The 26,393-nt window shown below is 53.2% G+C and overlaps 1 protein-coding gene across 11 annotated transcripts in view; it reads left to right on the top strand.

Annotated features, from left to right (window-relative positions):
- Positions 1 to 26,393, top strand: part of COL13A1 (collagen type XIII alpha 1 chain) — a 148,117-nt gene that overhangs the window by 76,934 nt on the left and 44,790 nt on the right. For 9 of the 11 annotated variants that reach the window (XM_016121055.2, XM_016121059.2, XM_016121054.2 and 6 more), the window contains 9 exons: positions 84 to 110; positions 4,396 to 4,422; positions 4,516 to 4,542; positions 5,354 to 5,380; positions 8,453 to 8,518; positions 12,076 to 12,183; positions 14,563 to 14,589; positions 15,366 to 15,401; positions 25,585 to 25,629. In XM_016121055.2, the coding sequence (XP_015976541.1) occupies positions 84 to 110; positions 4,396 to 4,422; positions 4,516 to 4,542; positions 5,354 to 5,380; positions 8,453 to 8,518; positions 12,076 to 12,183; positions 14,563 to 14,589; positions 15,366 to 15,401; positions 25,585 to 25,629 (390 nt within the window). Of the gene's footprint in view, positions 1 to 83; positions 111 to 4,395; positions 4,423 to 4,515; positions 4,543 to 5,353; positions 5,381 to 7,292; positions 7,350 to 8,452; positions 8,519 to 12,075; positions 12,184 to 14,562; positions 14,590 to 15,365; positions 15,402 to 25,584; positions 25,630 to 26,393 lie in introns of all 11 variants that reach the window. The other 2 variants (XM_016121053.2, XM_016121058.2) reach the window with 2 other exon arrangements.

The raw sequence follows: 26,393 nt of genomic DNA, 5'->3' as shown, positions 1-26,393 counted from the left end.
GGAAGGAGGAGCCACATGTGGCAAAAAAGGGGGGCTTCTGGGTTGCAACAACATTCCTGGTACTCATGATCTTCTCCTTCCAGGGCCACCCCGGACCAAAAGGGGAGATGGTAAGACCCCAGCTTTCCTATCTTCCTTTGAAGGGTGAGGGATTGGCTTGGCCCCCATGAGCCCCAGCTACACATTGCCTGGCAGAGGGACCCAACAGGGACAGCGAGAGTGGCTGCTGCCGTGGTCATTCCCCAGTTCTGTAAAGCACATCCCCCCAGGTGCTCCCAGCAATGTGGGGAGGAGAGTTGGGCAGGGGGCTGCTCCACATGAAAAACAAGGTCCAGAGAGAATCCACACTTGGCCAGTCACATGGAATTAGAGGCTAGCACTCCCTTGGGCATGAGCTTACATCCGGCATTCACACTGGGGCTGGTAGGGAGCCCGTCGAGCACTTCATCCTTGGTCTGGTTTTCTCGTGCCAGCCGTGCTCTGGGCTGCCCCAGGACTCTAGGCACCGCATCCCCACAGGGCACAAAGCAGTTTTGGAGATGCAGACCATGGCCCCCACCTTCGCCTGGCCCCTTCCACCTCTGCAGAGCCTTTTAAAGGCATTTTCTCTATATATAGTCACCCCAGGCTACTCCTTCCAGAAGGGAAAGGCCTGTCCTTGTCAGAGCCCATCCATTCCAGAGTAGATCTCACTGGGACTGCTGGGCCATAAGAGCAGATGGGCCAGCCTTGGCTGGGATGCTGTCCTGCCTCCCAAGTTGGTCACATCTACATTGTGAAGAGCCACCTCCTGTGGGCAAGCCTGGGATTTGTGCCAGGTACAAGAGCAACATGACAGGCTCTAGGCTCGGGCTTTGCTCCAAGTGCCTGGTGAGGACACTCTCCACCTATAAGTGGGGCCGTGCCAGGACACGTGAGGCTAGAACCCCGTGTGCTGAGGGAGGTGGATAACCTCATCAATGAGAAAGGAGGCAGAAGAGTATCAGTTGGGAGCCCTGGGCTCGATCCTCGGCTCTCCCTAACTTGCAGCTCAGTCCCCTCTGGACCTCGGCCTGTCTGCTTGACTCGGATTCAGCTAACACTTATTGATGTTTTCTATGTGCTAGGCACAGGGCTAAGTACCGTACATATATTATCTCACTTAATCTTCAGCCTGACCCTGCGCTCCAGGTCCCATTAGGATCCCTTTGACAGCTGTGGAAATTGAAGCTCAGAGAGACTAAGCTGTTTGCCTGAAGTCGAACAGCTGGGGGGGCGTCCAAAACAGGATCCAAACCAGTTCTCAGATTCCTTCCTTCCACATTTTACTGCCCTCCTCTCTCCTTGTTTCCCTTTCTCCTTCCCTGTCTCTCTGCCTCCTTCCTTCCTTTAACACATTTTTATCCAGTAGCTACAATATGCTGGGCACCGTGCCAGGTGCTAGGGATACAGATACAGACAGGATTAAGAAACATACCGTCCTTGCCGTCCTGTAGCTCACAGCATAGTGGCGGAGACATAATTAACAAATCGCCTTTGTACTGAGTGCTGTGAAAAGGCAGTGCCCGTTACCCTGAGCAACCTCAGCTTAACAGCACCTCACCCAGGCGGAGGGTCAGAGAGGCATGACTGAGACTTGAACTGGGACCTTAAGGATGAGCATTTAACTCAGAGGAAAGGGAATAGGAAAGAACACTTTGAACATGGGAGACATGTGCCAAGGCCCTGAGGCAGGAAAGTCCTTGAAATATCCGCAGAATTGGAAGAAGGGCAGTGAGGCACTGGAGACAGTGGATGGAAGAGCCGGCCCTGGAATCCAGGTCCCCTGGCCAGCTTTCCTTTCCAACCCAGCCACTTCCACTGCAAAAGCATTTCTTGTTGCCCCCACTCTGTTCCTAAGCATGCTGTGCACATGCAGGAAGTAACAGAGACTGAGGCAGGAATAAACTTCCATGCTGCTGTGGTGGTGGAGGCATAGGGGTTTAGCTGCCAGAAGTTTGGGGTGGCCTGATGCTAACATATAGTCTGAGCACCCCAGAAGTAATAATAATGGTCATAATCCGTAACGACTTATAATGCCTTATTATTTCCACTCTACCAAAAGGGAGATCGAGGCACAGAGTGGTTGAGTTTATTACCCGAGGCTACACAGCCCATAAATAACAGTGCTGAGATTAAGACCCAGGTGGTGAGGTGTTACTTCTCTACTATGCCTCCTTTCTACTGCCAGGGTCCTTCGTCTCAAAGCAAAGGAACCCTTCTATGGGGCTCCTCTTCCTGCCATCCCTCCACCCTACCCCACTTAACCATCCATGAGTCTTCTCTGTTTGGGAGTCAGAGCTAACTCAGGGGAAAAGGTGGGGCAGTCCTATCTCCCATGAGCCCACGTCAGTGTGATAGAGTCCCTGTCTGCCTCATAGACATCCATCAAAATCTGACAGGCCACAGAGCCATTAGGCTCTGTTTGACTTGGCATGGGAACTCCAGGCTATTAATTCAACACGTTGTCGGGCATAAGTATCTTGGCCTGCTTATCATCCGTTTGTCTCCCACTCACCTCCCTCCCTAGGTGGTTTTTCCTCTACTGGGCTTCCAACAAGGGAGCCTGTGGCTCACCCTCACATGCTTAACCTCTGTCCCCACATGTCAAAAGAGTTTACCTCTGCTCCATCTACCTCACAGTAGTCCTAAGAACCTAGTGTAAGGTGTGGACAGAATCGGGGTTGCCATAAAGAAGAGTCAGAATTCTGAATTCACAACTTATTTCACCACTCACAGGCTGTCCTAGAATGGAAGGAGTTAATTCGCACCAAGGGGTTAGAAAAGTGCCTGGCACACAGGGATTATGACAAGCGCCTCAGCCAGCACATCCCCCATGACCTACCTCGAAGGGGCAGCTGCTATTCAGCTAGAGCTAATTGATGCCATGTGTTGTTGGACCTTGAAATATTTAAGAGAAACTTGAAATTCAGGTTTTTGTTGTGCTCTTCTTGCTCTTAATTGTCAGCAATTAACTGAAATAATACTGTATAGGATCAACCAAATACCTCCGGGGACCACGATTGTCCCATGGGCCATCATTTGGGACTCATACCTCCAAGTCTGTGCAGCCCCTGGCCCTCTCCCTCTCGCCAAGCTCCTTTCTCTAGTCACCTGCAGTATGGTCTCTGCCAAATGCATTATATTCTGCTGAACTTAATACTAAACACTTGGTCAAGCACATGGGCCGGAGTGCCACACGGATTGTCCCAAAGGCCACTTATCCCCTCTCATGAACCTCCTGGGACTTTCCCAGTTTGGTGGTTGGTCCAATTGTCTAGTCAGAGGCAAGAGAAGGCTCTTTTCCTACCTGAAGGATCTGTCCCCAGGAATCCTGAGTTCTCCAAGCCCCAAAGAGATTGGTCCTGCGTGTGAGTCCTCATAGGCCCTCAGGATGGTGCCCGGAAGGGACCTCAGGCCCCAGGGACTAGGGTACTGCTTGTGGCTCTAGCCAAGTCTAGAAGTCCAGCCTCCCGAGGCCCAGCCCAGTTCAGAGAGCGTGGCAGAGTGGAAACAGCTAGACCCTCACAATCAGACAAACCGGGGCTCACATCCCAGCGCCAGCCCTTGCTAAGCCTTATCTTCCTCCCCTCATCTGGGAGATGGAGCTGACATGAGCACCTATCTCATGGGCCAGTGTAGGTATGAGTTCAGCATGTACTGAAAGCCTTCCTCAGAGTGGGCCCTCAAAACAAGAGGCACTCCTCCTCCCCTCTTTCCTTCATACCAGCCATGAGGCCTCTTTAACAATGACCTCAGCTCAGGCTCCTGAGAGAGCCATCTGGACATTGTGTCCTCCTCAGAAAACATGGGTCCACCTTGAACCCAGCCTCCTTTCTCAGCCCTGCAAACTTGATAAGATATCTTCGAAAGAAACCCCAAAATTCTTATGTTCCTCCAAGGAGCCCAGGACATGGCTTAAGTCACGAACTTTCTGCTTTCTCTCTTTCGCCAAATGTTTCTCCAAAGCTAAGAGGAGATGGGCATGAGTGAGGCAGGCCGTCCACAGTGGCAGAGCCCTGCCTGACATTTAAATGCAGCTTCCTTCCTAGCAGGCCCATGAGATGGTGGTGGGTGGAGGAATGAATGAAGGATGGCATTTGTTCTTCATCATGGCCATGCACAGAGGGCAGGGCACACCTAGTCATGCCCACTGACAGATGAAGAATCTGAGGCATGATATATAGGCCACACTACCTGGAACATCTCAGATACAGGGAGACCAGACATGGGTGATGGAGCCCAGCCTTTGGGACTGAGGTGTTCTAAAAAGCACCTGGAAGCCCTGCTTCTAGCATAATCCCCACGCATGCCTGAGTCTCCGATCTGCCCACTTCCTGTGCACCCCACTGACCTGTGTGTGTTTCCTCCCCACAGGGCCTGATGGGTCCCCGAGGACAGCCGGTTGGTACATCGCCCTAATGTTCCCCATTAAGGCTTCGGGCCGCTGTGTCCTCAGCTTCAGTTTCTAACTCTCTCACTTCCCTCTCTTTGTAGGGACCTCAAGGACAAAAAGGAGAAAAGGTAAGCCTGATGGAGATTTTCTAGAATTTTAATCTCAGGAAACATCCCCCCAACAGGCAAAAAGGGGTCCGCAGTGGTTATTTTCAAACTAGGTTCTTATCAGACAACCAGGAAGCTCCCCGTAGCACCAAGGTCTGAGAAAGAAAAGGGAAGCCGCTGTTGTTCACGTTCTTTTCTTGGGCTGGCATTTGGGGGAGTGGGTGGTCTAGAGCCTGGCCTTCCTCAGCCTCTTTCTTGTCCCCTCCCACCTGCCACCCCCATGGTGTTTCCTCACCTACCTCCATGAGCCTCTAGGATTTTGAGGTATCAGTGCATAAACCACTGGCCTGGTCTACATTCTCTGTCTCCTTGGATATCTGATGGAGACTCTGCTGGGCTTTCCCTCAGGTGGATAGTACAGGGACCCAGCACCTTGCTCAGAGAAGGCATCTCCGAGAACCCCGTTGCCCACAACCTGCCTTGCTGTCTGCTCTTCCCAGCCAGGGGTTCCTGTTCAGGGCCGTTGGCGGGGGTGTTGACCATTCTGGAAAACACCTCCAGCCACGCATGGGGCGTAACTCCTGACTATGCAGTTGTGGCAAGTAGTGCGTGGAGGCGGAGTCCAGCCGTGTCCAAGCAGGCGCTGGTGGTTTATTTCCTGCTGCCAGCCAGGGTGAGGGAGGGAATTAGCTCCCCTGCCTCAGAGAGCTCAGTCCAGGACCGGAGCGGGGCTGGTAGGTGATGAGTGCGTGGTGCGTCCACAAGTCCTGAGGGTGCCCCTGACAATCCATCTAGTGCCTAACACCTTCCTCTCCTCCCCTCTCTTCCCCAGGGTCAGTGTGGAGAGTACCCACACCGGGTAAGTGAACCCCTAAAACTGATCCATCCTGGGGCATAGCCCCTGACTTAGCCTCCTCTCCCTGGGGTCCCAGCACCTACAGAGCTTGGAAACAGGAGCATACTGCCCCCTCTGCGCTCAGCAGCCAGAGCGGGGGCCGTGGGGGTGGCGGTGTTTGCCCGGCCCAGCAGTGTGCCTGCGGGTTGGTACGGGTTTGTGAGGAGCCTGTCTCCAGCGCTCCCGATCCCCCGCCCCACCCCCATGCTGTGTTCTTGTATCTGCCCTGTGCTGGCCGGGCTGGGAGTCTCCCAGCAGGTGTGTATCTGGAACTCCACGTGCCACTGTGCGTCTCCTCTGCACATGGCCTTCTCTGTGTGACCGTGTGGCTTGTGCAAGTCTGCGTGTCTGACCCCCTACGTGTGTGTGTGTGTGTGTGTGTGTGTGTGTGTGTGTGTGTGTCTGGCTGCCTTCCCTAGCCAAGTCAGAGGGACTTTTGGGTTAGTCATTGTTTCAGATGACCAGATGACCCAACCTCAGTGGTGGGAGATAATGGGGGGCAGATGTATCAGTTCAAAGGCAAAGCCTCTGCTTTACCTCTTGAAGAATAAAGGACTCTTTCCAAGTAGGGTGGGGGATTCAGGGCTGGGATGGTCTCCCACTCCCTCCAGCCACCACCAGCTCCTTCTTTTCCTGGCTCCACCCCAGAGTGCAGAGCCCAAAACCTATAGTCACCCTGTATTGGGACCTGCAAATGGTGTACCAACAGCAGGGCCAGTCTTGGGATACGAAGGGCCAATGTGTGCACTTCTTTTTCCAGTGAGAGGCCCAGGAAGCCGGGATCAGCAAAATGTCCCTTGTTTTGTGGATCAGCCTGGCTCCTCTGACCTGGGCAGTAGGGGTAGAAAGGACAGGCATCTTCGGGTGTCCATTCCCCTGTCATGGGCCTCACTGTGGTCAGAAACACACACATGGTGTGGCAAGGGGAATAGAGACAAGCACAAGCCAGGCCCAGACTCCACTGGGCCCTGAAAAGCCACGAAGAGGGCCTTGCTAGCAGAATCTAGCCAATCAGTCTCTGAGCCCTGGGTTCCAGGGCCAGGGAGAGGACTCGGGGAGCCTTGAACATGAGTAGTTGTAGTGGGATTGAGGCCACGGCTGGACTGGGCCTGGGCAGGGGGCACAGGCTGGAAGCAGTGTAGATAGAGCCGGCCTGTTAGTGGCATGTGCTCCAGGGACACCGGGGCCCTGGTATTCCAGCCAGCCTGATCCCGATACAATAATAGAAGGTCAGCTGTGTTTATTTGAAACTATGGGCTCACAGGATTGTTATGCTGCCCGAAAGAAAGACTGCATCCCCCAGCATAAAAGTCAACACAACTGTAGACGTTTGGCAGTGTGTCATCAGTCTTGAGCAAATGCATGAGGGTGGGAGGAAGAGAGGGTTCCCTGCCCCTCAGCCCAACACAAGAAGAGGGAGAGGGCAAGAATAGAAGGCTCCAGAAGCACCTTGTCCACAGGGTGCAGCAAAAAATGGTGTTATGACCATGGTAGTGTGGGGTACAAGTCAGGTGGGGGTGAGGGCAGAGTTGGGGACCCAGCTGGTGGGCAGGACAAGGCAACTGGCACCCTCCGTTTATTTAAAAGTGAGTAGGAAAGCAAGGGGCTTCTAGGGCAAGTAGTCTGTTGGCTTGCTGAAGGGTCTACAAGCATGGCGAGGTGGCAGGCCCCCAAGTCCACAAGACACCAAGAGATCCACGCTGGTCCCAGCCCCTTCCAGCAGAAAGCGCCCCCAGTGAGGGAGGGGAAGGGGGAGAGGGAGTGGGTGGGATGGCGTCCTCGGGACTGGGACAGAGGGGCTGGCGTCTGTGGGCTCTGGTACTCATTCTCCCCCTGTTGCCCTATCTCCGCCGCCTCCATTCCCCTCCCACACCAGGAGCACCTAAGCAGCACTCTAGCAGCTCTGCGCTCCAACCAGATAATTACCCTAAAGGTTTGTAGGTTCTGGAAGGTCTCTTGATCCTGCTCTTCTGAGAGGCTCCCTGGACACAGCCCAACATTGCACGTTCTCAGACCCCTAGTGGAAGGGGGTGGGGCCCATGAAGGCAGCAATGACCTGGAAAGGCCATGACTGGGCCTGCGAGTCCCCAGCTGGGCAGAGTCTCAGCCCAGGTGGCCCCTGGTTCTTAACACTCAACCCAAGGGCTTCGTGTGAGTTAAAATGCTTTCAAAAATAAGGGGTTGATTATATGCCATTTTTGTTTTCACATGGGTTCTAACCGCTTCCTAAAACCATGGGGTGCTCAGCTTCATTGGGGAGAGAGACTGGAAGCAGCAAGAATTCCCAGACAGGAAAATCACATTCGATAATGTGATTGCAAGTTGCTTCCGCCAAACAAGTGGTTGAACATGTCAGAGACATCTTTGCCCAGCTTCTATTTTCCAAGCCCTCCAGCCCCAGGGTGAGACCTCAGTAGCACTTATGTTGTGCCCACAGTGGCCACACCCTCGGCCGGCTCGGCCCCCGGGAGCCCCACTTGGCACTGCCCTTAACCACCTCCCCAGATTCGCTGACACCAGCCTTTCTCTTTCAACCAAAAAAAGAACCCAGAGGTTGCCGCACACCAGCTTGGTTTAAAGTATCAATTTAGCTGGTCCTGTGGCTCTCTACCTAGCCAGAGCCTCTGAGTCTGCTGCCCTCAGCCAAGCAGCCTCTGTCCACGACCACGGACAGGCAGGGCCAGCAACGCAGTGTTGGGCCACGTGTCAGGCAGCCTCTTCAGCCCAGCATGGCCAGAGAGAGAAGGCCACTCTCTCAGTCAGGGGCTGCTGCCAGCCAACACCTGAAGGGCCATTCCTCCTGCCGGGGATGGTGTACGAACCAAGGGCAAGCTGAATGCTGCGCCCCACAAGCTGCAAGAGTGCCCCATCCATGCCTCCCCTCCCTGTGCCTCACACTGGCTAATCTCTCTTCTCTCTTCCTCTTTTCTGCTCTCTCTTGGCCGCCCTGCCTTCCTGGCGACTTTTGGCATCCTTCTGAACACCTGCGATCTTTGGCCTTTGCCCTCTGGCCCTCCAACTCATCTTTCTCCTCAGCTGCTGCCTCTCCTCAATTCAGTGCGACTGGCTCCACCCCCAGTCATAAAAAGGCGAACCTTCCAGGTAGACCCCTTCCCTTTGCCCAGATCACGGGTGGCTTCCCCAGGGGCTCGGCAAGTCTCTGGGCCCTGGCATGCCAGTGGGGGCTGGAGACAAAGTCAGAACCTCACACTACTTTGGTTCAGTTAGACAAAAATGAACCCATGAATGCCACAGGTGTGTAAATAACACAACACCCAGACCCAGGAGATCCACAACTGCCACCACCCCATTACTACTCATAAAAGCCACCAACAATAGCCATCACTGGGTCCCAGCTACTGTCTTACACATTTTACAGGCTTGATTTCATTTAATTCTCCTAACGTTTTATGAATTAGACATGGTCATCTTTATTCCACAGATGAGGAAATCGAGGTTCAGGCCCAAGGTCACACAGTAAATTGCAGAGCACGCAGGTTCTCCACCTCTTACTAGCTATGAGATTTGGGGCAAGTTACTTAACTTCTTTGCACCTCAGCTTTCTCATTTTTATATAAGGATAATAACAGTTCCTACTGCATAGAGTTGCGTATGGAAAGCACTTGGAATAGCACCGTTTAAGTGTTACAATTAAGCTGAGAGAAGTGAATTTGTCCCCAAGGTCACCCAAACAGCAAGAAGTAGAATGAGAACCGGCAGGCAAGTCTTCAGATCCTATACCCAGGGCTCTCAGTTGGCCCTACACTCTTATGTTTAGAAATGCAGATTGATTAGCATCCGATCACTGGTAACCTAAGTTTGAGGAATGAGGGGATTTGCAGAGGGCATGTGGCCCACAACCAACAGGTATAATAATTGTGAGCAACTGCTTCCTTCTTCTTGCCTAACTAACCCAAGGAGAATGAGAGAGGACTAGATCACAAAGAAAAAGAACAAGAGACCACAGACCCAGGGATTAGACAAAGGCACTGCAGCTTCGTTCTTGGCCAGACAGCCCATGGCTGCCACCTATGCCCCTAGCCTTCCTTACACTGCACAGGGGGTGGCTCTAAGGCCACTGGGATGTTGGAAACAGCAGGGTTCTGGGTGCTGTTTCTGAAAGCCTGACAGCAGGACTTGGAGCCACCATCTGGCCTGACTCAAGAGTCAGGAGCCCAGGGACCTGCATGTCAGGCGCTTGATCGAACAAGGCTGAAAAAAAATCACTCCAATTAACAGCTAAAAATACAGAGGGACTCGTGATGCACATGCTACCCGAGCCTGCATATCCTATTACGCCAGCCAAATCCTCGAGAGCCTCCATGTGCTCCTAGTACTTACCCCAAGCATGGCTATTCAGGGGGCCCACTGGCACCTCAGATAAGTGCCAAGCCCACTCCACTGTCACACACCCCTACCTATACCAGACCCCATCCCAGGAGAGCTGAGTCCTCTCAGAGCAGCCATTTGCCTCAACCCCTAGCAGCCAACACCTGGCTGAGCTGCGTTAGCTGCTCTTTGTTGAGCCCTCGCTGGGTTCCAGGCCCTGTGGTAAGAATTCTATGTGGATCATCTCATGTAATCCCACACCAGCCACCAGCAGTGGAGGCCCTGTGTGGGCTCTGGCGTCATCCTCATCCCACCTTACAGATGAAGAAATTGAGAGAGGCCTCCCTTTTCAAGAGCAAGGGGTGGGGGAGCCAGAACGTTCTGTGTCGCCCTGACCTAGTTTCCAAAGTAGAGGGAGGAGAACAGGAGCCCCCATTCTGCCTGCTGCAGCTCCCGCCTGGAGAATAAGATTTTTATCCTGTCAGCCGTCAGGGGACATAAGAAGGCTTGTCCATTTCCTATCAATAAACCAGTATTGATTTTACAGGCTCTGTAAGATGCTTAAATGCTGGGTCTAACATTAGTTAAAAGAGGAAACTTATAAGAGACATGATGTGCTTAGCAGATGGTGTTTGAGGTTATTTCCAAAGTGCAGAAAGTTGGACGATGAGCGATTTTGCTGGGGGCTTACATAGAATGAATAGGAATAGTCTGGAGTTTCGAGTAGGGGTCCTGGCTCCCCACTGAATTCTCCATGTGACTTTAATCAGGAAGCTCAACTTCCCTGAGCCTCAATTTTCTCTTCTGTAAAATGGGACTTATGACCCATTTCTGTACCTGCCTCCTCCTCCAGTGGACACTCTGAGCCCTCAAGCATCTTCTCATAGGGTGTGGCAGGATGAAGCCTCGGCCCCAGAGTAGCACTGCTGGGTGCCATCTGCCCTAGATGTCCCAGCCAAAAGATGGTTCAAACATGTGCTGCTAAAATCTTACAGTTCTCATTCTGAGGTTGTGCACTCCTATTTATAAGCATCATTTCCCTCTATAGAGATTGCAGCAAGCATCATCAGCTCCCCTTTACATACAGGAAGCAGGAGTGTCACAGAGCCTTGCTGAGATCACCCCGAGCAGGGTGGGCTGGCCTGGAACTCCTGCTGTCTGCATCTCCCTGCATCCCGGCCTGGAGCTCGCACACCTTCCAGGCTATTCTGTGTTAGATTGTCTGCAGGGATAGGTTCCTTATCACGAAAGCTGATCCCAGATCGTCCCTAGAGAGGTCACTTAGAGAGTAACATAATGGCATCGGTGTCTAGATCTAGGAAGATTCTGGCCCCCAGCCCCAAGATATTGGACACATGGACCAGACTCTCTCCTCCTCCTGAGGGAACATGATGCTACCCCTGTTCCTCCTGGGCACAGGCACTGTGGGTGACAAAGACTGGGCTCAGGGCAGCTAGCTAAGCAGTGAGGGTAGAGCAAAAGGATAACAGCGACCTCATACAGGCATAAAGTATTTACAGTTTCAAAACTCTACCAAGCTAAGAGTTCAAGCTCAACTGTCCAGGGAGGCCAGGCACAGGTCACATAAGTGACTGGAGCAAGGAACACAAAGGAAGGACAGGAAGAGTGGGGACTGAGGCAACTGGAGATCTCGGGCCCTGCCTGAAGGGGGCGCCATTCCCCAATTCGCTTGATGATTGCCCTCAGGAATGTGGGCCTCGCTGCCAGGGCTCCCAGTTTTTTACCAGAAACTATCCAAATTTTTTACTTAAAATCTCTTGCCTAAGTGTTTAGTGAGCCAAGCAACATTCTATGACCTCTGACCTAAGGATTTCATTTGATCCTCTGGGCCAGATAATCAAAGATGGCAAAAAGCTACAATAGGAAAGGAGCAGCTGCTGTTCTCATTCAGTGGCTGAGAGGCCAGAGCACAGAGAGGATGTGACTTGCCACCCAAAGGGGGCAGAGGCAGGCCCAGGTCTCAGACCACTTGGGCTGGACTCTGGCCCTCTGACCAGGCTGGGAGCAGGCCTTTGGGGCCAGGGGTCACCTCGCTCACACCTCTGCCTCTGCCACCTGCAGCAGGGAACTTACCCTAGGGACCAACTGCTCTTGCAGTGAGTCTTGTCTTAATGTCCCTCCTAATGCCTTGGCCGTCTCCTTGCTGTCACCAGTCCCTGCATGTAGTCACCACCAAAGTATCATCACCATCACGCCCTCACCGCCTCCCACTAGAGCCCACGCAGGGCCTTCACTGGGTGCATGGCCCGGGGCGGGACTGCTCCGCAGCCCTGCAGTCTTTCTCTAACACTTGTTTCCGCAAACCTCAGGGTGAACAGGGCCAGGCTGGCATCCAGGGCCCGCCAGGGCCACCAGGTCCCCCTGGACCGAGTGGACCTCTGGGACCCCCAGGACTTCCAGGGCCCATGGGGCCACCCGTAAGTATCCCCTTCCTCTCTCCAGTATGTCCTCTCCCAAGATTTGTCCCAAGAATTCTCTGGAAGTATCCAAACTTTGCATAAGCAGTAGGGACCTAGATCCCCACCAAATGACACAAGCACCTTGGCAAGACCATTGGACATGGGTGGCCCACGCAAGGAGCTGCCCATGCATCTGTGTCACACTCACCCGTTGCACTCTGGTTCTGAAAACATACCTCTGGGGCCATATCCCCAACTCCAGACCCTGCCTTCCAGGGAGGAGATCACTGACAGGCTGTCCCTTTCCCAGCCTCAGCAGAGAGGAAAGTTCCCAGGGCCACCTATGATTGTTGTCCCCTGGCCCCAGACCTTAGAAAAACCTGACTGGAGAGCAGGAGCTCTGAAGGAGGTAAAAAGAGGATGTCCAACCATCTGGCACCCCTAACAAACGTGCCCTCTCTGGTGTATGCAGGTTGCGCACTTCTGAGCCACCTTGCAGCTGAGCTGGCCGCCTGGTCAGCCGCAAGGCAGGGACCCTGCATGAAGCCTAAGTACTGGCAGAGACCACTGCTGGGAGGGCTCAGGGAGGTCGACAGGCACCCTCTTTCAGGCAATACCACACACAGGTGACAGTTCAAGCCCAGTGGTCACCAAGTCAACACTTCCAAGCCCTGGTCAAGACCCAACTCTTTCTTGGCCCAGTTGAGTGCACCAGTGCAGGAGAATAACTCAGCAGGTACTCGGACTTCTTTGGAGAAAATGGGTTCTCTACCCAGAGCTAAGACATGTTATATGTTACTGGAGGGACAGGGTTAAGGACAAAGTCTGTTTAATAATGTTTTTCTTACATGGCTACAAATAAGCAAACAAAAAACCAATCCCGTTTTATTTCTTATGACAAAAGCATCAGACATTTATTGTGAAAAATTTGGAATATAGACAAAGAAAAAAGTTTTTAATTCCCTATTTTCTTTTATCTAGAGTTCACCATCGTTAACATTTTAAAGAGTCCTTCTATTTTTCTCCTTAAACACATCTTCACCTAAACGTTTTCAGGTTGATAACATTCTGAATAATGTAACAGTTTGTATCCTGTTACTTCTTCACTTATCGTCGTAAACCATGCCCTTTGCTGTGTCAGAGTCACCCATGACAGGCATCTGAGGGCTGCCGGGCCTATTGATAAGGTAGTTAATGAGTCCCTTCTGTGATTCAGATCCCTGAACATAAATGTCTGCACATCTCTGACAGTGTCACTGGGACAGATTCCCAGAGGTAGAATTGCTAGGTTACGACGTCCCTGCCAAGTGAGCACAGCCACCTACCAGGTCACTCAGCTGCATGGCCTGCCCCTCTGCTGCCCCGCCCGCCAGTGCCGAGGTTCGGTATGGCGCCTCTCTAGGCTGGGCGACGGCTCCAGGCCAGCAGCACCCAGCTCAGCCGGAAGGTGGCACAGCAGTGTGAAAACCTAGCTTGCTGGGAGTTTTGGCAATTCTGCCCAGCTTGACGCCTACACGGATTTTAAATATTTCCATGATTTCTCCCCAGGACTCCAGGGAGGGAGATTAGTCTCACTTCCATGCGTTTCTAGATGGGAAATCAGAAAACCTGAAAGGAAGTGAGATTTAGGAAATTGAACCAAACGAAGCTGAGAAAAATCAAAGCAGCACTCAGAATTCACTTCTCCACTGACCACCCTCCCCAAAACACACTGGGCTCCCACTCACTAAACCCAAGCCAGGGTGTTATATTTGTTAGGTTTGCATGAAGAAAAAAAACAAAAACAGAAAGAGTGTTTTTAAACCAACTGAAACAGCCCAGGCTCAAGCCTCATGGTTTTCTACAGCCCGTGTTTGCCATCCAGACCCGCTCCCACAACCACAGTGGAGCCAGCCTCCCCCTTGCCTCTCCCTTGGGCTCCCGCAGGCCGTGAGCCCACACCACCTCCCCACCGCTGGCTGCCATGGTCACAGCACCCCAGGGGAAGGAAACAGAGGGTTCCTCTGCAGCCTGGCAGGGCCAAAGGCAAAATCAAGGCTCTGCTGGGCGAGGCCGGCTTTCCAGGGAGGGGTCCCAATTAAGAAGTGGGCGGGTGGGGATCTGGACCAAACCACACCGTCGATTTAACATGATGCCACTGACCTATTTTCCAGTGGGCAAGCACAGAGGAGATGCCCACAGCGCCCACATGGCTCCAGAGAGGGACACGAGCCTGTTGTCCCCACGTGCCCTCAGCAGGTTTCCGATACCCTCCCAAAGACCTCTAGTCTGTGCTCCAGCACTTCCCAAACCTTGTTGTAGCTATTCGAGTACTGCTTTGCCCCTGACCTCCACTGTAAACGTGACTAACTGCAACTGTGGAATCCATGTCCACTCACCTTTCTCTTGCTTCTGCAGGGCTTTCCTGGGCCTCCTGGACCAAAGGTGAGGGCCCTTCTGGGTGATGCACTGAGTGGGTGGAAGAGTTCCCTGCAGAAGGAGAGGGAGGCAGTGCTGAAGGGTGCTGAGTAAGGAACTGAGAGGGATCTCAGCTGAGAGATGGATCACACTCGGCTCACTTCCAAAACACTACCCTCCTCTTGGGAATGGATTGGGTCCTGCTTTTGTGTACTCAGCCGAGCAAGTCCTATGGCTGGTGTGGAAGGTGCAGTTCCCACCTCTAAGAAGCTTATAGTCTAGCTGCAAACTCAAGATTGATGCCCAAGACACTGTCACAACATCCTAGTGAAAGAGTGTTTCTTAAGGGGTCAGAACAGGCAGGGACCTTAGGGGTCACCTGGTCTCTTGTGAAACCCTATCTGGAAGCCCATCATGTCAAACGGACTCTCTCTTTGAAACTGGGGACCCTCGGGTTCTGGGGACAAGTAGTTAGAAGCCCAACCATTTTACAAATGTGGAAGCTGAGGGCTCTGGGCCAAAGCGACTAGTCTAAGTTGACAGGGAATGGGTGGTAGAACCAAAACCGAAACTCAGGTCTCCTGCCAAGCCGAGCCTTCCCACCCTCCCTCTGTTTCTGCAAGACAGGGATGTTTTCTGAAGAGCAGAACCGCTTCTGCTATTGTTCCAGGGATGGCTGGTGGTGGAGGTCAAGAGGGACTTAGTCCTGGGGAGGAAGAAGGATGGAAATGTGAGGGGAACAATGCAAGCCAAAGTTTGGCATTGGGAAGACCCTCCTAACGGTCTTCTCCTTGTTCCCCCAGGGAGACCCGGGGATCCAGGGCTACCATGGCCGGAAGGTAAGAAGGAGGGAGAAGGGAGGCTCCCACTCCCCCAATAGTAACCCAAGTTTGGCCTCACCACAGTGCATACAGGGTCCAGACTTGGTTATCCACACACACTTTTGCACACACACTCATTTAGCATGAGCCTCATAATGCCTGTGAAGTTGGCTGGACAGGAGTTCTCGCCTCCACTTGGGGGAGGCGGAGGCTCAGGGGAGGGGGGCCTTGGGCAAGTCAGTGGCTCAGCCAGACCTCCGACCCAGAAGAGTCTCTTCCAGCAACCTGGGTGGCCGTGTCTGGTCCGTGTCTGTACTGTTCGCGTTGCCCCCTGAGGGCCTGGTAAGTGATTGCCAGGCAGAGCTCCACGTTGAGCACGCTATGGGAAGCGGGGGTCGGTCCAAGACCTGCTCTCTGGTAGATTGCAGGCCAGAGAGATGGGATTTCTGCACAAATAACCCTGGGGGAGGCAAACCGTGATAACTGCTACCGTTACAAAACGCTGCGTGACTATAAGGGGTGGAGAGATTAATTCCCGGTTGGCAGGAGTTTGGGAAGTTTTCTGGAAGAAGACAGCCTATGAACTCAGTCCTGGTGAATAGGTAGGTGTACCAGTTATCTATTGCCATGTAACAAACCATTCCAAACTTACAGACTTAAAACAACAATGTATTTCTCATGATTCTGTGATTGGCCATCTGGGAGTTCTGCTGGTGTTCCCTAGGCTCACTCATGCAGTCGTATATGATGACAGGTGGAAAGGCCAGAGGGGCCAAGACAGTCCGTCCACATGTTTGGTGGTTGATGCTGCCTCTGCTCTCCACTCAGCCTCTCAGCCCCTGGTAGACTACCTGGCAGGCCCAGGTCAGTGTTCAAAACGGGCAAGTCCCAGTACCCTTGTATCACATTTTCTGATGTCCTGTTGGTCAAAGCAAGTCACATGGCCAAGTCATTTGAGTCAGCGGGGTTGGTAGGAGGGGACTCAGCCTCTACTTCTTGTGGGAAGAGTAGCAATGTGTTTGTGGTCATTTTTAATCCACCACTGTGGTCCTCCAACTAGTAAATTTCAAGGGAAATGGCATTTTAGACAAGGAAACTGTTAGAACCAAGGCCCAGGTGGTCATTACAGTAACTACAATAACATAAAAATAATCCTAATAAAAGTCATGACTTACTAAATGTCTACCATGTGCCAGGCGGTCCTTCAACGTGACCTGCCTTATTTCTGATGCTAAGACCACCCTATGAGGCTTGTCCTATTCTTCTCCTGTTCACAAATGAGGAAACTGAGGCATGCTCACAGTCTTTTGGCTCATTGGTGACAGAGTAGGAATTCAAGTCCAGGCCTGGGTCTTTCCCATGGTACCACCTGCTGCAAGGAGCACATCTTACCCTCCAGACCATGCTGGGAAGCTTCTAGAAACTTCCAGAAGAAAAGAGGCAGGAATAGGAGGAGAACGAGGAGAGGGGTGGGGAATTCGGAAAGGGAGGCATCACTCCAGAGAAGCGCATTCCTCACACTCTGTAATCTCTGTGATCGGGCTGCCGCCATCACCACATTGTTTATGGGTGCTTGGTGGATGAAACGGCGAGACCTGAGAGATCTTTAATTAGTTCTGCATAAACTGAGAAGTTTGTATTGTGTCAGGAAGTGGAAATTACAGCTCCCACGGCTGTCTCCATCCACTCACGCAGACTCACAAAATTTACTGCCTCCTGGTGCAGCACAGGGTCGGTTTTCCCATTAGAAGCCAAGCCAGCTATTTCAAGCTGCAAAGAAACTGCAGGGCCAGTAGAGGTTTCCCTGGAGTCATGGCAATGCCCACAACTGGCATCTGTACTGGGGCGGGTGTCTGCACACTCTCACCAGTTGGAAGTCTGGTTCATCCATAAAGAAGCTGGGGGTCTGCTATCCTGAGGATGGAGAGGGCTCAGATTAGGGCTGCAGTGTCATGATGATAGAGGGCCTGGTCCCATGAGTATGGCGACTCCGGACTGAGATTATGGGACGAATTGGTCCACCCTGGCTCCACTGAATTTGCAGGAAAAAAACAGCGTGGTCATGGATTCCGCGGGGGCTATGAGGCTGCTAGCTCCTTGTCACTGCCTCTCGGGGTTTCTGGAAGGCCCCTACTGCCTCCACTTCTACCAGCCTGTCCTTGAGTTTTTTCAGTAGGTGCTCCTAGAGCCACTAGGTAGTCCGGCATCCTCGTCTCTGTTCTGGCCCTTATTCTGCTGGGCCCCTTGTCCTGTCATCAATCACAGCCTTCTCGTCCAACAGAGGCCAGAGGGTGTGCACTAGGGACCGATGGTCAGCAGCAGATAATCTGTCCCCATGGACTTGGGGGTCATTCCTCAAGGTCAAGCAACTCTTAAGAGACTACAAGTGCCCTCCCCACTGGGTCAGTGGGCATCTTAATTCCACCAGTCGCCATGTCCAGGCAGAAGTTTGCTTGCTGTCAGGACTCTGAGATGAAGAGACTGGTGCCCAAGGATAGGCATAGTGACACTTCACATCTCTGGTTTAGCCAAAGTTTCATCATTTGGTGGCTTTCTTGGTCCTTACCATGGCCCGGCTCATTATCCCCTGTAGAGATGCACTCAGAAAGGTTAATACTTTGCCCAAGGTTGCACCGCTAGTGAACAATCATGCTAGAATTAAAAGCTAGGTCTCATGAATCCAAGCCTAGAGGCCAGCCTTTCTCGCCCTGGTGCAGGAGCAAACGTCTGCTCAGGAGGGGAGCACCCACACTGAGCCAACTGTGTACAGACCACCGTCCTATGTGGTTTTTCTGGGGTGTGGAGGGTTTTCCCTCAAATGCCTTTCCTTTATCCATTAGTTCTTTCCTTTTCTCCTTCCCTCTCTACTCCCCGACATGAAGGGCCACCTGATTACAGGTGCTGAGATGAGTTTGCTCCCCACCCTGGGGAGGAACGAGTGCCTGTGGGTAGGAACACCAAGCAGGGATGGGGACCACGAGGCTGCCCCTTGTGTTCGGGCTGTACAGGGACCCATGGGGTAACTGAGGGACCCTCCACATCTGCTGCAACTACTGTGTCCCGACAACTTGACACATATACAGAGAGGCCTTTTTTCCAGTACCGGGTAGAACTTAACTCTCAGCAAAGATGTTTCTCAGCCCTGTGAAGTTTGCTAATGATTGGTTCTGTCTACCACCACTACCACCACCCCAGCCGCCGACCTGGTCTGGCAGCCTCCTGAAGGCCAGCTGGGCCAGCAGGGCAGACTTCTCCACCAGCTCCTTAGGATCAAAGCCCAGTGTGGCCAGTGGGCCCTGTGCTGCCCCAGCCCCACCCGGGGCCAGGTCCGCTGCCTAGACACTGCGAGCATTGTTGTGCACCCATGTGGTACCTATTTGATCCAAATTTATGACAGCGATCTACTTTATGTTGCAAAATGCAAAGTGTGTTTAAAACATTACAACCTTGGCTCTCTTTCAAGAGAATTGATGAGTATCATCAGGCCGTATGTGGATCACAAACCTGGTGAGAGCTTATCTCTAAGTGCATCGGAGCTGGTCCATTGTCTCAGCAGAGTGGGGGTGAGGGGGGCATGCATTCACCACATGTGGCGCGGTCTGAGTGTTAAGCCTCCAGGTTTGCTTGAAGGACCATAGCTGAGCACACATTCTCCTCCTGCAGGCTGTGGGCTGTGCATTTTCAGACCAGAGGGGCCAGGATGTGAGAGCCTTGTGGTAGAGCAGCTTATAACTGCAGTCACTCCTGGAGGCTGCAGGGCTCCCCAGAAACAGGAACTCCCAAGAAAGGAGGTCCAATGGGCCCTACGGTCAGATGGCTTGGGCACTCAGAGGAGGGTGTGAGGAGCAGAAGCTTACCTATCGGCCCATCTCGGCCCTCATGCCTTGGCCATGCCAGCCCTTCTCATTGCTCTTCATTCCTACAAAAGGGCGTGATCTTTCTGATCTGCCAGTCAAATCAAGGGCCCCCATGTGGGTGGACACACTTCTGTAGAATAATAGCTGCTATTATTACATCTACCTTATGGGGCCTCTTCAACGTGCCAGGCTATATATGAGGCATTTTGCATGCATCATCTTACTGTAGGATCTTTATAACAACCCTGTGAGGTAGGTTTCATTATTATCCCCAATTGACAGATGAGCAAACTGTGGTTCATAGAAGTGAATCACCAAAGGTCCACAGCTAGGATGTAGTGAATCCAGGTCTGTTAGACTCCAAAGCCTTGCTCTGAATGACTTTACTACCTGGGTGCTACAAGCCCAGGGGGACCTCATGATTTCTGGTAGTCCTTCCCCACTTCTCCTCCACTAGGAGGAAGGAAGGTGGGAGTTGAGCCATTCTTCTTGTGAGAAAAAGGTTATGTATGACTGCCTGCAGGCCTTTCTCTGAGCCTGCCAGGCTTTCTGTGAGCAGCATCTGGAGTGTCTAAGGCAGAGAATGTGGGGTACTTGGTGTATTTTAGTCACAGAACCAAGGAAGTGGAGTGTTTTGCCTATTGGCACTGATTCCACCCCAATGACTCCTGCAGGGAGTTGGCATGGTCAGGGACTTCCACTAAAGCCAGGCCCTCCTTTCTTAGGAGTCCCTGTATCTGGGGAGCAATGCAGCCTCAAGGGGGGAGTGACTGCAGTTATAAACTGCTCAGCCCTCCACCACAGCTATTCCTGAAATGTTCCTGCACCCCTCTGGCTCCCAGGGGACCGGAGCAACCCCAGGCTTCTCTCTGGCCCCCATGCAGTAGAGCACTCAGTACAGATGGAAGCCATAGACACAGAAGTCTTCTGGTGTGGGACAGTACTTTGTTTCAAAGCCACAAAATCCCAGTGGGGATGGCCAGACCATTTAAACTGAAGCAGATCAGGAAGCTGAATCATGGGCTCCAGATCTGAGGCCTCACGGGGGCTGACGGGGCTCCCGCTTCGCCGGTCTGCAGCCGCCGGCCTGTGCTCTGTGGGCCCCATTCCTCCTGCACTCCAAAGTCCACAGATTAATTAGAGCTGACTTTTCTTTTTGGAAGTAACTACAAAATCAACCGATCTCAAATTGAGATTACAAGCCAGCCGCCCTTCCAAAGCCCTGACCTTCGATGGGGCGCCTGACCCCGGTAATTCCCCAGATCACTTCCTGCCGGCCCTAATTACCGGAGGACCTGGCATTTCCGTGGTTCCAGGCCTCTCCAGTCTGGAGCTGGCTAGGGCAGAGAACAGAGAACTCTGCTGCCTTTTTCCCGGAAAGGAGTCCTGGAAACTAGTTAGTGGAAAGACCTTAGCCCTCCTCACCTGGCTTTTCCAGCCCAGGAAAGGGTCCTGGTCCAGGCCTGAGGCCTGAGCACCTTCTGGCCTTTCCCCCAGCTCTCCAGTCCCCACACTCAGACAGGCCTTCCTCCTCCCCTGCAGAGAACAAAGAGTCTGTGTGTGGAGCTGCTTCAGCCCAGGCCTCCCCACCCAGAGCTGGGCTGCAAGCAGGAGCCTAACTTTAGGTAGGTCCATTCATCTCCCTGTGCATCTCTGGCCTGACCTGAGCCTGGTTGGGGAGCTGACCTCGAAGCACCCACCTTCTTCCAGACTACATCTTCTTGCCAAGTCCCTGCCCGGATTGTTCAATAAACAGTAAATCACCAATTAAGAGGCCACTCCCACCAGGTGGGAGTGCGGCCAGTTTCTCCCCCAAGGAGTTCATTTCTATCCTGTCATCTCGGTAAAGGATGGGTCCTAGCACACCTGGAAGCTGGAACCAGCATAGAGAACCTATTGATGCTGCAGCGTGTACACGTGCAAGGCCAGCTGGAGAGTCAGTGACATTGTAAAATTTGGGGCTGGGACAGGCAGGCCCTCAAGGCCGTTCAGAGTAGCCCCCTTTCTATCCACCCGTGCTCACCCAAAGCATTCTTAGCCACAATGACTGGAATCCGCCTCTTCTGGGCCAGCAATCAGGCGTTGGTCCTTGGCGCCAAGGTTAAAAAGCCAGCGTCCCAGGTGGTGAGCCGGCCTGGCCTGAGGGTCACAAGCCTGGTCCCACAGCAGCCTGTGCCATCCACGCTCCTTGCACCTGGGGCAAGGCCTTTCGTAATGCTCTGGCACCCACTTCCCCAGTGGCAAGGTGGCCCAGGTCAAGTGGCTGAGAACAACTAGGGGAGTCCCCGGGATCCCCACTGCGAAGACATGGGAAGGCAAAGGTAGAGGGGTTAAACTGGGGCTCTCAGGCTTTGACAGACTATGAGAGCTCCCTCCACACCTAAGACGAAGACATTAGTGAGCTGGCGCAGGGGTCCCCAACCCCCAGGCCACAGACCGGTACCAGTCCGCGGCCCGTTAGGAACTGGACCAACAAGCGAAACTTCATCTGTATGTGCAGCCGCTCCCCAGCACTAGCATCACCGCCTCAGCTCCACTTCAGATCATCAGGCATTAGATTCTCATAGGAGCACCCGTCCCTGGTGCCAAAAAGGTTGGGGACTACTGAGTTAGTGGATCTAAATTCGGCCCAATTCCAAATTTAAGCCTTTTAAACAGGAACACTTTTAAGAAGAAAAATGGGCAAGAAGGAACCTCTAGATAAGCTCTCACAAAGACACGCCATGAGGAAGAGCTCTGTGAACAATCGTCATTCTCCTTTAGCAGTAGCTGCCAGAACATACCACCCTTGCTCCCTGTAAATGAGTACACTTGCCCACAGCCACCGTGGAGTCCTTGACAATGACCCTCACCCCTCTCTCGCCTCACCCTCTGTCCAGGAATCAATACTTTCTGGTGTAAGACCAGCCCAGTCTCGAGTTCAGAGGTCAGGCTGGGGCAAGCCCATGGAGACAAGCCCTGGAGAAAGGAGATTGATGAGAGTGGACTGAGCCTGCAGGGTGGGGTCAGCAGGGGCACCCTGCTTCCTGCCCAGCAAAGGACTGGGAGCGAGGGAGGCCCTGAGATGGGGATCAAGAGAGCTTGGGTCATTTGCAGAATTAAGAAACTTGACCCAGGGGGAGAGGGAAGGGGCAAAGGTCAGCCACGCTAACAAGGAGGGCTTCCTCCTTAGGAGGCTCCAAGGGGCCCAGACTTCCCTGGAGAGCATGACTGTGTCTTTATATACAAGCCAACATGGGCTGAAACCCAATTAGCCGGAAACCCTCACTCCCAGGTTCTGCTCTGCCTGGCTCCTGTGGAGATTAGAGACAGAAGCCCAGATACAAGCCGAGCAGAGCCCACCCTCCTCCCTGCTGAAGCATCAGCAGCTGTCCCTTGGGGGCAGAAGGAGGGAAAAGCAGACACACACACACACACACACACCCTTCCCAGAGCTACAGTTTTACCCAGAGCTAAACTCCACCACAGAGCCTTGTCCTAGAACTGCCAGCAAACCCAGTGTCACCTCCCCAGTCATGTCCTCTCTCCTGCCTAAGGGCCTCACAATAGCAGGGCTGGGGGTGGATTGAGAAAGACAGAGGAACAGGGGTAGGTAGGATGTATCTAGTCTAATCTCACTTTGCAAGAGAGAATCCTGGACCCAGAGAGGGAAAGTGGCTTATCCTAAGTCACACAGCCAGCCTTTCCTGACTCCCAGTCAACTTCCCAAGTTGAGGAAAGGAGGCAAGAGCATTGAGGGAAAGACAGGGGAAAGAACGAGTAGGTCAAATGGGAAATCCCTAAATAGTCAGGGACGCCCAAGCTGACCTCCCACCTGTACCCCCACCGCAGGGGATTCTGTATGGTGTCCTCAGGGTTGAGTCAACCCAGCTGGGCAGGTTGGCACGTGAGCAGGAGATCCTAGTCCACCACAGGAAAAAGTGACGGGAGCACTCGGCTGGTGCTCCTAAGGGGTGGGCTTTGAGGCCTGCAGGACAGCGGTTACCAGACTTCTGACAAGGTCCTGGGGCGCCCTCTGCTGACCACATAGCAGACTTGTGCTTGCAAACAGAGCCTTGCCGAACTCTTCTCTCTAGGTGCCTGTGATTAAAGACCCAGTCCCAGGCTGAGCTGCCCTGGCATGCTGACCCCTTTCACTCCAAGGGCCCTCCAGCAGAGAGGGGCATTGTCCTGCTTTCATCCTGCAGAGGGTGTTTAATGGAAGCAGATGGAACATCAGCCCATCTGATGCCAGGATCAGCCTGCAGAAAAGGGTACTGGGCTTTGGCAAACTGAAGACATGAATTCAAATCCCTGCTGTGCATGACCTTGGAACTTGTACCTGGACTCTCTGGGCCACAGTTTGTACATCTGTGAAACAGAAAAACATCCACTCCTGCCTCGGAGGGAATTCTTGGAGATTGACTAGAAAAACGTAAAGTTTCTAGCCCAGTGCCGTACTCATGGCAGGTGCAGTAAATGGCCATACCTTTCTCTGTTCTTTCCCATAAGAGGGATTACCCAGAATTTAGTGGCTTGGGCAGACCTAGGGCACTGGCTTGTCTGTTGTGGTCACTTCCTGATTCCAGCTCTACCAACCCCTGCCAGGGGTCTGAGTGGGTCAGGACAGAGAAGGGCTTCTGTGTCAGAGCTAAAGATTCTGGGCTTTTTGTTGAATTCAGAGACTTGGCCCAAAGAAGGTGGAGGTGAACCATCTCAGGCGGACATGAATTTGTGCACGCAGATGACAATTGTGCAGTGGTCCCTGCTGCACTCAAGAACCAGCATCAGGTTTGGGGCACAGCAGAAGACTTCACAGAGGAGATAGTGTTTGACCCAAGGTCCCAACAAGGAATAGGGTGTTCGGCTGAAGAAATAGCAGAAAGACATAGAATCATGAAAATGGGTGGTTTTTTCAGGGAAACAGATAATAGGTGTCAGGATGTCAGGCGATGAGGCTGGGAAGGAAGCAGGGGTGGAATGCCATGCTCGGGAGGCTGGCCCGTTTTCTATGGTCAGTGCCCGGCAGTGGCTGTTTTGAAGTAGGGAGTGTTATTGTCCAGCCTGTGTACCGGGGAACTGACCTGGATGCCAGTGTGGAGGCTGATCATGGGGAAGAGATGTTGGAGTAGCTCTAGCCTGGGTTTGCAGAAAGGTAGGCCAAGACTACCCGTAAGATGGCAGAGAAGGGATGAAGACAGCTGAAAAGATAAAGGACAAGTTCCCCCTCTGCCTATAAGCCTGTGGGAGTCGCAGCGTATCCTGAGGCCATAGCACTCGGGCCTGAGGGAAGCTGGGCCAGAAGCAGGGTCTGTCAGGGTTCAATATTGTCATCCACAGCACTGGCCTTCCCATGCAGGAAGCTGCAGCAGGCTGACAGTTGTCTCCTGTAGCTGCACAATATTCTTGGCCCCAGCTAGGGTTTCATTTGAGGTTCAATTCATGGAGAGAGGAAATGCCCTCCTTACTCCCCTGAGCCCCTCAACCCCAACACAGCAGATTAGTCTTGATTCTCCTACTCTTGACTCCCGTTTGTCATGGGCTGTCATCTCCAAGCCCATCTCCTCCTAGTATGCCCTTCCACGGATGGAAGAGTATAGCCTTGTCCTTCCTGAGCTCAGCCTCCACCCACTTGGGATTTTCACAGGGAGGAAAGAGAGGTTGAAAAAAACAACAAGACACTGCTGATGTGATGGCGCACACCTCATGGTATACCAGAGAAGCGACGGCTCTCCCAGTGCCCCTGGGCAGGTTCCAGGCAACACCCTGATCCATTCACGGTCGCCCATCACCCAAAGTACAGGTGGAGCCTCTGCCACATGGGGCCAAGGCCCACGTGCCCTTGAGAACAGTTAGAACTGAGGAACCTAGGAGGAGAAGGAGTCCCAGTGGGAGGAGAGGTGCTGCTGGCCAAGACTGCTGTAGTGAAAACGGGGCAAGAAGTACTAGGCGGGGATGGGAGGAGGGCGTGCAGTAGGTGAGTGGCCAGCAGGCATTCCTACCCCCCGGAGCACTGAGTTCCAGGCCCACCGGGCCTCTGGCTAGCCGTAGATCTCCAACAACTCATCCGCCCCCCAACCCCCTCAGGACTAGGGCTCCCCTGGCAGGCCTTCTCTACGAGGGCCTTTCCTGCACTATGATTCATGACTTGGACCCCTCTACGAGTCCACATAGCTGAGAGAAGTGGCCCTCGGCGGCTGCCAGAGACAGCGGGCCTCTAAACCTCATCGTGAGCCGGATAGCTGTCCCAAGCTTCCAGACCAACCATTCCTGCTGGCATCCTTGCAGGCCCTGCTTCAAGGGCCGAGGCCTTGGGGCCCCGAGTCTGGTCCTCTTCTCATGGTTTCTCTTGTATCTTCCTTCAGGGAGAACGGGGAATGCCAGGGATGCCGGGCAAACAAGGAGCGAAGGTACCTGCCCCTCACCCCACTCCAGGCAGTCCCCTACCCATCCCCCACTTCTCTCCCAAGCTCTGGGGACACCTTGGAGGCCCAGCTCCTCCTCCTTCTCGCATCCCTTCGTTTGGCTCATGAGCCGTCACTCACCAGTGCCCTCCTGATACTGTGCCAAGCCTCCTCCTGGGCATCTTTAGGTCATAAAAAAACCTCAGGTAACCCCAGTTTTTTTGCAGTCCTGAGACCCATGTGTGGAATAGGGACTAAAAATCACCTCCACTAAGCAGTGTGCTTGGCAGCCTATTCACTTCAAAAGTAGGTGGTCTTGGGCTGATGTGGAAATGGTGTCCACTGCCAGCTGCACCCTAGTCCATGAAGGCATAGGTCCAGAGAGCATCCTGTAAAGAGAATCCTGCTGACACTTGGGTAGACATTGATATCAGCCATCTACTCTCTCCCCCTCCCTGAGGCTCTCCCTTCTTTTTCACCTCCCCTTCCATCTCCTCCTTCTCTCCTGCCCCAGTGAAGCCCTACCTGCCCTCCTCTCCACCCCAGGGATGCCCCTATATAGCTCACCCATGGGCATCCTGCCATGGTGCCAGGTCCCTGGAGGGCCTGGGAACTGAGCAGGTGGGTAGGAAGCCTGGGGACCCCAGCTGTGCTGCACAGAGGCTCTTCCTCAGGGCTCACTCTCCCAGTGCCTAGCTCGACAACCCACCTTTCCCATGAGTCTGTGCGGCAGGCAGAAGTGAGAGTCGCCTTCGCATCTCCCCAAGGAG

Source organism: Rousettus aegyptiacus, unplaced genomic scaffold (genome assembly GCF_014176215.1).
Source record: "Rousettus aegyptiacus isolate mRouAeg1 unplaced genomic scaffold, mRouAeg1.p scaffold_m13_p_6, whole genome shotgun sequence".
In the NCBI taxonomy this organism is placed as follows: domain Eukaryota; kingdom Metazoa; phylum Chordata; class Mammalia; order Chiroptera; family Pteropodidae; genus Rousettus; species Rousettus aegyptiacus.
This window is presented reverse-complemented; position numbering and strand designations above follow the sequence as displayed.